General features: G+C 31.5%; 1 protein-coding gene across 1 annotated transcript; it reads left to right on the forward strand.

Annotated features, from left to right (window-relative positions):
• Positions 1-11,587: 11,587 nt before the first annotated feature.
• Positions 11,588-13,337, forward strand: LOC125186203 (protein SHORT INTERNODES-like). Its single transcript, XM_048082551.1, has 2 exons — positions 11,588-12,066; positions 12,725-13,337. The coding sequence occupies exons 1-2, from the start codon at positions 11,781-11,783 to the stop codon at positions 13,060-13,062; spliced, it is 624 nt and encodes a 207-aa protein (XP_047938508.1). The 5' UTR covers positions 11,588-11,780; the 3' UTR covers positions 13,063-13,337.
• Positions 13,338-13,541: the final 204 nt, after the last annotated feature.

Genomic DNA, 13,541 nt, shown 5'->3' on the forward strand with positions numbered 1-13,541 from the left:
ATTTTTTATTTAGGGATGCTAATTGAACCAATTTATCGGACTTGATCATACTAATTTGAGTTGTAAGTTAATTGGATGTTAGGAGTGGATTAATCAGAGTTAAAACTTTATTAGATTAAAAAATTTCAATCATAACTCCGAATATTTAAATTTCAGGATAACAAGTATATGAACTATCTAATAAAAATCAAAAAGCTTAATATTAAAATTAAATTTGTTCAGTTTTAATCATAACAATCCTATATTTATAAATACATAGAAAATTTAGAATATTGATACTCCATATGATAAGGGCTCGTTTGATAAGAAAGATGAGATATAACAAAATTTGTTAAATAAGATAAGAAATGCGGGCTCCGTGTCAAGATAAGCTCGGATGAAGGTTTTTTCATTGTTGTTTGAGAGACAAGAAATAATCTAGATTTTGTATTAATAAATCATAATAAATGAGGTAGAAATGCTATCCGACCAAATTTGTGAGATACATATCTTTGTATTTTAAGGAAAAATTTGCGGGCTTCGGATGGGTCATAGAGAAAACCACGGGCTGACATAATAGGTTAACTATGATATCAAACACTTAGAAATAGTCATATAAGTATCTATATCTAGGCATTACTAACTTAGACTCCAATTAAAATTTTTAAAATATAACATTGAATAATAATGATGTTTAATAAATCTTGAAAATTTATGACATAAGAATTTATAATTATATTTGGGAATTTAGAATATTAATTATAGTAATGAAGAAAATTCAAAATAGAAAGTGAACGAGAGAGGCCACCCTAGTAAGTCCGGCCCAAATTTAGGTAATTGGGCCTCGGCTGTAAGCCATTACATTATTGATAATTCTATTCATACAACCTGTTAGTTATTAATACCTCACAGAATTACCTTATAAATAATTAGTATTCAATAAATATCAACTTGCCTTAGCCCACCTATAAGTTGCTACATTATATTTTAATTATTATTATTTCAAATTCAATTATATTTCTGTAAAAAAGACTTATTGTTGCAAACTCATTTGTATAGTTCGTATAACAACAAATACTACAACGATAGATGTTTAATTCTAATTTAGTATACTCCCTCCCGTCCAAAAAAAATAGATCACAATTACCATATTTAATCGTAGTCGTCCACAAAAAATAGATCACAATCATTTATGAAAAGATTCTATCTTACTTTTTTTTCTTCTCTCTTACTTTTTTCTTCTTATCTCTTACCCCACATTCCACTAACACTACTTCTCTATTACTTTTTCTCCTCTCTTACATTTTTCCCTTCTCTCTTACTTTACCAATTCTACATTAAAACTCGTGTCATGCACAAAGTGATCTATTATTTATGGACGGAGGGAGTACAATTTATTACTGGTGCTTTTGTTTCCTTACTTGCAGTATTCATCTATTGCTATTTGCTAAGATTATTACTCCCTCCGTCCGTCATTAGGAGTCTCAGTCACTTTTGCGCACTCGTTTTGTAAAAATGATAAAAAATAGTTAAAATGGAGAAATGGTAAATAGGAGAGAGAATAATGATAAGAAGACTCTTGTCAATATTATTCTTTCTCTTACTTAACCATTTCTCCATTTTAACTATTTATTATCATTTTTACAAAACGAGTGCGAAAAGTGACCGGGACTCCTAATGGCGGACAAAGGGAGTATTTATTAACAAGTAGGAGCACTCACAATAGGGGTGCCGTCCCGCCACCGTACGGACAGACGGGCACCGCAAGGGCGAAGGGCGCTTGCTGCCTATTGCACGTCGTCCGACTGTCGAGTAAGGTGCTGTCCCATAATTTCATTTTTTTTAGTTTCAACTCTGTGTATACAATTCATTGCACTTCATTTTATTCACACCTCCAATTCTCCCGAGTATAAATTTTCTCGCTTGATGTAATGAATCATGATAGCGATTCCCCGAACGCCGACTAATCAGAAATTCACATTATCCAAGTGGCGGGACGCAGTTCCCTAGCGGATGGTCACAGTCATAGTTTAGAAGTTTTTTTTTGATGAAGTATGTTTGAGTTTTTTTATTTTTTATTTTAGCCAATTAATTTTGTATATATTATTTTAATATTTGATAAACATCAACAGTTAAAATAAATTAATAGAAAGATTGTTGGAGGGTTGTGAGAGGCTGGAGGAATTTTTGAAAAGGCTATTGGAGATCTGTGAGGTTGGCCGATGATGTGGTAAGAGAAATTTTTAGAAGGATTGTGGGAGAGTTCTCTCTATTATAAATGTCGCTACTTATATAAGGATAGAATTAATCTAATCTTTCTTATTTGTAATAATAATTTGTGTAATACCAGCGGGAACATCTTTCTAACAGAAGTTGGATTCAAAAAATGCTACTAATTTTTAAACTCATAAAAAAATAAGTTTACACTATGTCATTAGATTCGACAAAATGTACCTTTCGTTGTAGACTTGTAGCGTAAGCTATGCTAGTGGATATTCATAACATGCGAATGTGTACTTTTGGTTAAGATTAATACAACAAACTTCGACATCCTGATGTAAAAAACTGTTGATAAAACGAATGATCCAAAACTAATAATAACTAGTACATGTTAGATTATGCTACAAAAATAATTTTTTATTGAAGGACATTGATGTGATAATACACACAAATTATTTGTGGAGGAATACTGTTGCACCAATTAAACATCATCGTCCAAACAAACACCTACATACAAACTAATTTATGTGCAATTAATCATCCATGTAGCACGAGCCAAATGTCTCGGTTAGAGCTCACATTGGCATGCCTTTAAATTTATATTTATTTTTCTAGAAAAAAAAACATTTTCTATATGCAGTTAGAATATTACGATGATCAACAAATAAAATACAACTGCTATTTCTGTTTCATTAAAATATTAACAAACTAAGAAATAAGTACAATTTGTGCACAAGGAAAAATTCAGGTTTGATAATAGAAATAATGTTCCATAGAAACCACATCCAAAGGTAACTTAATTTGAAAGAAATTGTGTTGTATATTGATTTGCATATACCACAGACTCGATAATAAATAATCTGCATCTTTATAATTCTATCATGCATGTCAGCTTCAGAATTGATTTCTACTCACAAATTCTATTTTTTGTTTGGTCAAAGATTCAAATGCATTACTTTCATAAATTTCGAACTGTTGGAATTTTCAAAATGAAAGTACACGATTAGAATAGGTGTAACTAGCAATATCACGAACAAATACAGTAAATATTATTTTTAAATAAATGAAAAATATTATGAAATGAATGCCACTAATTATAAAATCACAAAAATTGGCCAAAATCTAGTTTATCTCTCACTTTTCAAAATTCAAATTTAAAATAACGAGATTTTAATTTATCTAAATTGTCCTGCGACAATGTTTACATACAAATGTGAAATTAAGATAATATTAGCGTCTATTAATGGTGGTGATGTGGATGAAGTTTCTAATGTCATTGTCCCATTACGAAATTATCGTAATGATTGTCGTATAGTAAGTGGAGAATGAGGTACACTCATAGAAGAGAAAAAAATCGCCAAAAAATGAAAGTGGACTCCTTTTGTTTGGGGAGAGGTGGTATGATAGAAGAGGAACAAGGAGGTAATAGAATTAAGAAGAAAATCAAGAAAAATTTAAGAAGAGGAAAAATTCACCCCGTTATTTAATGCAATAATGAATATTTGAATAAAACAACTTCGTTGTGAGCCTCCCGAAATGATCTCGTTTCATAACTAGACATTTTGTGAATGTAGGTTTTTTTGGTCAGTTACATCAACTTTGAGTTCGCTGAGTTAAAATCAGTATGACAATTTTGAATATGACAAATTGTTGGAAGAACAATGAACTGGTATGCTCACAACTTTAAAATCGATTGAGAAAACATTAAGTTAAACATTGTTTGTGAATATCTCACGACGAAATATTCAAGCCACCTATGTGTAGTATATTGTTGATGTGATACAATGGAGTTTCAAATTTGTGTGGCCTTTTTAGATGCTAAGTGTATTGTCAAACAAGTGAAGATTACAAATATAATGATTCAGATAGAGTTATAGACCAAAATTTTAATTGCCATATCATATACGACATCACTCAAATCAAAACTTGTGGGACGATTGCAAGTATTAAACTTCATGTTCTTCTCTGCTGATTTTTAGAAATTGAAGACAAATCAAAATTTGATTAAACTTCATAGTTTTTTTTTACAATTCACGCTTTGGAATAAAAAAATTTCATCAATTTAAACTAAAAGGATTAAAATTGTGAGATAGACCAACCAAATTACTTCATAATTGTAATAATAATTATGACAAATATTAATATTACATAATTCAATAATGCGTGGATAATTATAATCCTATCCTTTCTTTTTTCTTTCAGTCTTTTAGAACCCTAAAAATAAGAATATATTAATAATTAAAAATAATACAAGTCAGAAAAAATACTGGTCAATTAATAATGCCCCCACCCGAAACACAATGCTAGAATATTAATATTGCATTTATTTCTTTCCCAATTTAAACAATCTCTAAGCTGGTAACCATAAATTAGTGGTCGAATACCAAACGTTTTGGTTCAGCATTTTCGTCTTTATTCAAACTCAATATTTTTGCAATAAAATAGACATTTACTCGCTTGGGCCATGTGTATCGCGTTTATTCAAAATATAAGCCCCCCATTTTTATAATATTTAAAATATACTATAATATCATAAGACATTGTTACAAAATAAAGCCGGAAATCATCCAATTAATAGTTTTTCAGTCAATTTCTATTTTTACTAAAGTATAACAAATAAAAATTTACTTGATTTTATAACACCATATAGCACTAATGGAATGCCATTAAATCGATATTAAGATCAAATGAAATAGTTGAAATATCCCGGAGAGTATATAAATATACACATCATTCTCGGGTTAATTTCTCAAAAAAGCTAGCAACTATATGTAGTGTCTTATAAAAATGATGCTAAACAAAATTTTGTTCTATACTATACTTTATGTTTCTTCCAAATAAGGCACCTATTTATTTTATTTTTGTTACCGTTATGAATGTCTTTAAAGTTATTTTTCTTCTACAATTTAATTATCTAATTAATCTCAAACAAATAAAAGTTATTTTTATTCAATAATCATATACGCCCAAGTATATCTTATTTGAAAGAAAATAAAAGTTGAGTATGAATTCTGATACAAAAATAGTTTATTAAGAGTAATTTTTTATACAAACATTATAATTTCGCAATCTTTAAAAAAATAACCCCAATGTTCTCTCTCTGTGAAATTCCACAAATGGTCTGCGATTCTCAAAATCATTGAATGAGAAGGGGACATTGATTGAGATAGAAAATGCAAAGAATAATTGAGAAACCAACGATAGCATTCAGACAAACGAAATTAAATTGGACTGGATGGATTTTGATTTTATGTTTGAACTTTTATGAATAAATTTTATTCCAAAACGTGTAATGTAACCCTCAAACCTTTATTTTTAATTAAATTAGTCGGTTCCCAAATATCAGGTGAATGACACGATAATACAAATAATTGTACTACAAAATTATCAATATGGTAAGAGACGTTGTATCTTTTCTTAATTTTGAATAGTAGTAAAAATTTTAAAAAATAATAATATATATTAATTTAGGAAAAATTGCCTAAAAAGTCACAAACTTTGGGGAAAGTTTGGTTTTTCCCACAAACTATAAAAGTTGCACCTTAAGTCACGAACTTTATCGGATCATGCAAATTTCCCAAACTACCTATCTGGCGACATATTTCAGTTAAAAACTTATCCCACGTGGCGTGACTTGGCAAAAATTTTTACCAGGCACAAAACGACGTCATTTTATGTTTTTCTTTTTTATTGAATCTTCTTTACACATCGCCGATTTCATCCCTAAACCGTTTGTCTACAATTTCACTCTTGTCGATTACGTTTTCCGTCGATTGAATTGGGGTTGTGCTTTCGAAATCAGCCAAAAAGAGGTTATATTACCTGAGTTTAGGGTTAAGCCAGAATTTTTGCCAATTCATGCCTTGGCATGCCACGTGGGATAAGTTTTTAACAGAAATATGCCGCCGGATCGGGTAGTTTGATAAATTTGCACGATCCGTTAAAGTTCGTGACTTTAAACACAATTTTTATAGTTCGTGGAAAAAACTAAACTTTTCCCAAATTTTTTGACTTTTTAAATAATTTACCGTTTAATTTATATATTCTCTCTCTTCTAAAGACCCAAGCATACATTAGAGAAAGAATCACTGAAAGACAAGTAGGTCATTCATTCACCATTGGAAATGAACGACGATAAAATCAGTCAGACTCTGACTAAAAGTGAATTTTAAAATGCAACATAAATTAGGAAATTTCCGTTCGTCGTTTATTTTCCCCATAATTATACAAATATGTTTCTAATATATAGATATTTTATTAAAGATTATTCGGTTTTGACTGTTTCTAAAGTTATTGATTTGAAAGCAAATAGTTGGACGTGTTACACTACCAACAACCACCACCAATCATCACACTTTTGTTTGCCTTATCTCTCTGTTTTTCGGATTTGGACCAAATATTTTTTTGCAGACTCCAATTGTTTCAAATAATTTATTTCAACATCGATCTGTGAAACAAGTCTTGTCATTTTAGATATAGTTTAGCTTTATTTATTTTCTCCAGCATTTATATATTTTTGGTATTGCCAATGTTGTATCGTATTGGACTACTCAATCAAGTCGGTCGATGTAAATTATAAAATATAGTAGTAATATTTTAAAGGAATCAATTGATCATTTTTTTAATTAAGTACATAAACGAGTTCTCTTCAAATTGCTTTAATTTAATTCATATGAAAAATTTACCTAATCCATCTTTAGTCTTATAGCTTAAAACAATTGTCTCTTTCTTTGATTTTTTTTTGAAACAATATTATCGACACTTACTAGGTTATATAACAAACAATTTTAAGTCAATTCCAACTCATATCCAACCATAAAAAGTCCAGTCACGCAAATACAGAAGACATTCGAGTTAAGCCCCAACCGATTTGGTCTCAAATGTGTATTGTTTTTGACAAATTTATCATTTTCAATTTCATGATTCAAGCTTAGTTTAAAAAAATTCATCTAGATCCTTTAACCCGACAATGGGTTTGTCAATGAATCCATGAATTATTACACTAAATCACTTACTCACATACTACATAATAAAATGGTGTAGTCTAAAAGATTTTATAAATTAAAATAACTTGAGTTTTATCCATAGAGTCACGAGTCCAAAACACTTTTAGCCCAAAATCCTTCACCTTTTAAATCGACTTCATACCAACATTCTTGAACTTCAAACTACACTCCAAATACTTACCAAATATACCAAAATACTCTTATCCCTCAATCTTCAAACTCAAACTTTTTGGTTATCCCATTTTTATCCGTGCACCCAAACACAAGTGAAATAAATTTAATCTGTCTACCGTAAATTTGCTTGGTGTTGAATTAGGATTCAACAAGCGAGATATTGATATTACGAACCAAAAGAAATACTTCGATTTGAAGAAATGAGGGGATACAAATTCCACCAAAGCAATTCATGACATCACACCCGGCATCCGAAGAGATGAATGTTTGGTCATTTATATTGATGATATGATTATTATATAGAACGACATAGAAGAAATGAAGAGACTAAGAATGAACTTATTTACTGAGTTTGAGATAAAAGACTAGAGTGTGAAGTATTTCATCAACATAGTTACACAATAAACACTTTTAAATATGCCATGCTTCTTCTTAAATTATTTCATCACCAACCTTATGTGGTGAAGCCCTTATGGGCTAAAATTAGGTCGTCATTTATACGTCCATTTAAAATATTGAAGCGCATTGAGGTGTTGCTTATACCTATGTTTACAGGATGTGTGTCATATCCTTTGCAACGACTTACTTCACATCTCGCTGTTGAAACCCGATCACACGATAGTGCCCATTCCCCACGCTACATAAGACCGTCTTTAATGGTCGCCCCATTTCCACCATGATATATGTGTTTGCTACATGGAATGTGCTCGTGGATAGTGGCGTGCCACAACACATTGGTCTGATGATTCAGAAGTAACCTGCATACGTATGAGACCACTCGACATGCTTAGCTCGTAGTTTCTAACCTTAGTCATTGGGACAAGGTTGGCAGTACGAAGACTAGGTTTGAGTCCTCTTCACCTTTATATAATTTTTTGTAGGAGTATTATTTTAATCCATATAATACATTTGAGCGACTATAAGTTCTATTCTGAAATTTCTTTGTTGTTCTTGAGAAAAAATTAGAAGAAATTTCTATGTTTAATGTAGTTGTTTTTTAGAAGAAAAATTAGATATATAATTGTTTGTAATATATACGAAGCTTAACCCTCTTCTATATTATTGACTTTATTTTTTATGTGCACGTTTCAAGATTTGATTAACTATAAAAATTGCATTATTATGCAACATTGATATTAGAGGATTTTTTTTCATTGCAACTCTTTTGTTGCCCGTAGACTGATAGTATCTCTCCTCGTAATTATTGTACCAAAACAAACTATAGCATTCGAAAAAATGAAAATTTCCGATACTTATATATCTATCAAGTAATCACTCTAACCGCTTTATATTAGTAAATGATGGTAGATGATATAGTATGATCTAATATAAAGCCAAAATCCCTTTTCTTTTCTTCATTGTTTGTCGTGCGGGCACAGTCGATTGTATACATTTATTTGTTTGCTACTGTATATTTTCTGAGATATTGTATGCAACTGTATTAGGGACCCAAAATTTCTTCATTTTCTTAGGGTTTTTAATTTCGAGATATTCAAGAATAGTTAAAGGATATTTTGTCTATTGACACACCTATGTAATATGTATACATTTATAGAAAAATCTTCTAAAAAGGTATTCATTGAAAATTAATGTTTTTCGGCCGCACCTAATACATTTCCATTTTGTCAAAATTAAACTTTTCTCTTTTTATTCTGTTTGCTCCAATGGATTTAATAGGTTTTTATGAACGAATTTGTTGATATCGTTAATTAAACATTGACTTTTCTCTCTCAATATTTTATATATTTCTCCAACATTTACGAAACAAAGCACCATTTTTTAATACATTTTCTGTATTAATTCGCTTGAAATTCGTTTAGCTTATTTTGACAAAATTAGTTAATCGGAAGCTATCGATTTATCAGCAAAAAGTTATGGTGAAAATTCATCTTTAAAATCAAAAGAAGTGTTTTATAATACTTGCACAAATTAGGAATCAATTATCTCTAACTTATATTTTCACTTATATATGCATAATACCATTTTTTTTTCAATTTTCATTTTATTTTCCGTACTTCATTCATACACGACGTTGGGATATTTGAAAAGAGATATCAATCACGTTCATAAGTGTTGTACTACCTCAACTCATAACATCAAAGATGATTAAAATAGAAATATCCCTTTTCATGAATATGTACCCTCTTTTGATGGTTCCAACCTCCAACTTTAATTCCTACCACTATGGATTTTAGGCACACAATAAATTACCAAAAAACTTTAAAATCATTAAACTAAAGAAATAATTGAAACAGATATGCACGTACATATATACGTAAGGGGCCATGATTGCATATTTATTCATGTACTCGTAAATATGGCATATCCAAAATGTGATAGCGTGTCAATGTGGAGATACGTATTTCACAGGTACATACAAGTTACAACAATAGTTTTAAATCAACCAATTCCTCCGTCCCAATCTAAACGAAGCATTTCTAATTCGGCATCAAATTTTTAATAAAGCATAGAGCAGGGACGGATCTATAAATTCTTAGCAAGATTGGCAAAAATATGCATGGAGAAATTTTAAAAATTAAAGAAGAGCAATTAGTGAAAGATTAATAAAAAAATCTCTATAATTGGTTATACACATATATAAAGAATGAAATATGAGCAGGGACATTTGCCCCATCTAGCTTAATGCTAGATATGTCCCTGATATAGAATTAAGTTTTTAAAAATGTGTCATTTAGAATGAAACAGTTCAAAAACAAAAATATGGTACGCAGTAGTAATATACTCCCTCCGTCCCGCTTTAGCAGTCCCATTGACTTTTTTGCCATCTTTTTTGTAAAAATGATAAAAAATAATTAAAGAGGAGAAATGGTAAATTAAGAGAGAGAATAATATAGAGAAGAGTCTTATCGATATTATTGTCTCTCTTACTTTACCATTTCTCCACTTAAACTATTTTTTATCATTTTCATAAAAAGAGGGCAGAAAAGTCAATGGGATTACTAAAGCGGACGGATGGAGTAGTTAGAATGAGACAGATGAAGTAGTTATTAAGTTTTACCACCCCTAGAATTAAAATTGACTTGGCTAATAAAACATATTGTACTTTTATGTGGCCGCGTTAGCTTAAATCCACCTAACTTTAATCCATATTGTTCATTTAATATTTTTTTTAAACAAGATAATATCATGACATGTATTCATCTCACAGTTTCTAGTAATACTTCAAGATCGTTTAATTTATTTTTATATATATCGAATAACTAAATGGTAATTCGATACAATAACATAGTACTTAATTTTCGATTTACAATAGTTTTTAAATCTTACACTCCATAAAAGAAATATGCCATGCCAATCTGTATAGTTGATCACAACATAGTTTTAATTTGAATATTATAATTCGAGTGGTTGCCAAAAAAGTTAACACGAACTAGCCATACATATATGAAAAAGTTGCAACAATATTGTCTAAGGTACTTTTATAGTATTAGCCACAATACCTTTACGTACTTATTTTCTTAATTTAGATTAATATTGTACACTCAATTACGTCCTAAAACATATTTATATACAATTAATAAATCATGACTAGGTATTAATAAACTATACTTGGAAATTGATGAACCCTAGCTAACTTAGTTGGATAAATGTGCATAGTACAATGTTGATGTACACAAATCTTTTACCAATAGCACAAGTGATCATATATGTGTAGTAAATAGTAGAAATAAAATTACTATACGCAGTTAACCCTAATTAATAATAATGGAAAGGCTCAACGTTACATCATGTGATATCTATGCGCAGGACTTTCTTATTATTAACGCTAGCTATATTTTTCTGTGCGGTAAGAAGCCTTTCTTTCTTCTTTTATGTATGCACAGTTGTCCACTTTCTTTCTAATTTGGAGTCACTGTTTGCTGCGTAGTAGTAAAACGTCGGAATCTCATTAATCACTGTACCAGTCGTTTCCGTAGACAGAATTTAACGAGATCCTTGCATAAAAATAAATCCCAATACTATTTCCAAAACTTGCCTCAGATAGAGCAAAAAAAATATTTCAAAAAAATTATTTTTAAAAAAAATAAAAAATCTTCAAAGCCACCCCCACCCCACCCCCACCCCCCCAAAAACATGGTACACTTAAGCAGTGAACTCAACTCACCAAGAAGAGTAGAAGAAGAAGAACATAAAGCTAAATATAAAGTTGTATCTCAAACTCCAACCTGAAAAGAAGCCCTATTTTTTTCTGCGATTATTTCTTGTCTCAGGAAAGCAAGAAAGAAACCCTTTTCATTTTCATTTTTCTCCTTTTTTTTTTTTTGTGGTGATCAGGAGCTACAGATCAAGAAAAAAAAGGAAAAAAAAAGGGCATTATTATTTTGTTCATCTTCTCTCTTCCTTTTTCCCTGTCTCTCTCAAACTTTGCTTTGCTTTTTCATGATGAGAAGGGAAGAAATAGGCGTGATAAATAGCTCGTCTTCGTCCTCGAGCAGCAGGTGCCAAGACTGCGGGAATCAAGCCAAAAAAGACTGCGAGCATTCGCGGTGTCGAACCTGCTGCAAGAGCCGCGGCCTCCAGTGCCCCACCCACGTGAAGAGCACGTGGGTGCCGGTGGCCCAGCGCCGCCCCCGCCACAATGTGATGCAGCAGCACCACCAGATTTCCGCCTCCGTTGACCACGGCCCAAACCCTAAAAGATACCGCGAAAATCAAGCTGCTTTAGGTATGTTTAATTACTACAATTTATAGAGAGAGAGAGAGAGAGGAGAGAGAGAGAGAGTTTGTGTGTGTGTGTTTTCCACTTGAGACACAGTGCACAAGATTTGCCAGATCCGTGGAGAGCAGACTAGAAATTAAGTGAAAAAAGTGATGATTTCGGTTTTGAACATTTTGCATCACAATACCTGTTTTCATATACACTACTGTTGATAAAAAACAAGTCCATCCGAAAATCTTGCCGTGTGTAGCGTCACACTGTAGTAAAACCCACAAACCCTAGCCCCACCCACACAGGCTATGCTAGAACACACTGTAATTTTATTTTATTTCTTGAATTTCTTCAATCTCCCCTCTTTTCTTTTCATTCCACCTTTTTCACCTATTATACCTAGATAGATAATAATTTTTTTTTACGATCATAAATAGTTTCTTGTGACTCCTCTACTTAATCATCAAAACTACCTTTTTTTAACTTTTCCAAGAGGCTAAACACTATATAGAGATATATGATCAATCCATGTATGTAATTTTACATGGTATATAATGTGTTAAAACTAGCTCCTACCTACATAGCTAGCTAGTTTATAACCTGGCTGCATCATTACTTGATTGTAACATTTTATTTAATTTTTTTTGGAATTTCTAATTTTTTGGTAAATTAGGGTTAGAGGAAGGGGATTTTCCAGGGGAGGTTTGCTTTCCGGCGATATTCCGATGCGTTCGGGTGAGCTCGATGGACAATGTGGTGGACGAATACGCGTATCAGACGACGGTCAACATCGCCGGGCATCTATTCACCGGTCTATTGTATGATCAAGGGCCGCCAGAACCGGAGGGAACCGGAAACTATGTCGCCGGAGGGAGCTCTTCTGCTGCAATTGGGTTCTTGCAACAGCCACATTTTCTCAACAGTACTAGTGCTGCAGCTACTGGTACAACCCCCTCTCAATATCCTAGCTCTTTCTGCCCATTTACCTCTACTAGTTCACAGTTCTTCTAAAAGGCATATGCCTCATTCCAAATCTTGAAAAAATGGGGATATTTTTAGCTATGAAGAGGTGGTGGCGGTGATTAGGATGATGATGGGAAGTTAAAAATAATTGTTTCGCTTCTTATTTCTATAAAGATTTATTTGATTTTATTTTAAGAAATTGATCGAGGAAAGGGGAATTTGTATATATCCCCTTTTTGCTGGTTCATGCATATCCCTTACCACTTTAAATATATGTTAAGACAAATATAAGGAAATTAATCTCTTAGTTGGTGTCTGCCTAACTAAATGTGTTATCAGTAATTTTTTTTCTGTTTTTGATGAAGTGTTGTTCTGTTATTTATATGTGTGAAGGTTGTGTTTGTTGTTGTTGTTATCGTGGTGTGTTTTCCATGGAACAAACATGTCTTCTTGTGTTTATATATGGATAGCTAATTGACTATATATACTTTTGTTTTCCGGCTTAAGCCCTTTGTCCATAAATTCTG

The sequence above is a fragment of the Salvia hispanica genome, chromosome 5, assembly GCF_023119035.1.
Source record: "Salvia hispanica cultivar TCC Black 2014 chromosome 5, UniMelb_Shisp_WGS_1.0, whole genome shotgun sequence".
NCBI classification, from domain to species: Eukaryota; Viridiplantae; Streptophyta; class Magnoliopsida; order Lamiales; family Lamiaceae; genus Salvia; species Salvia hispanica.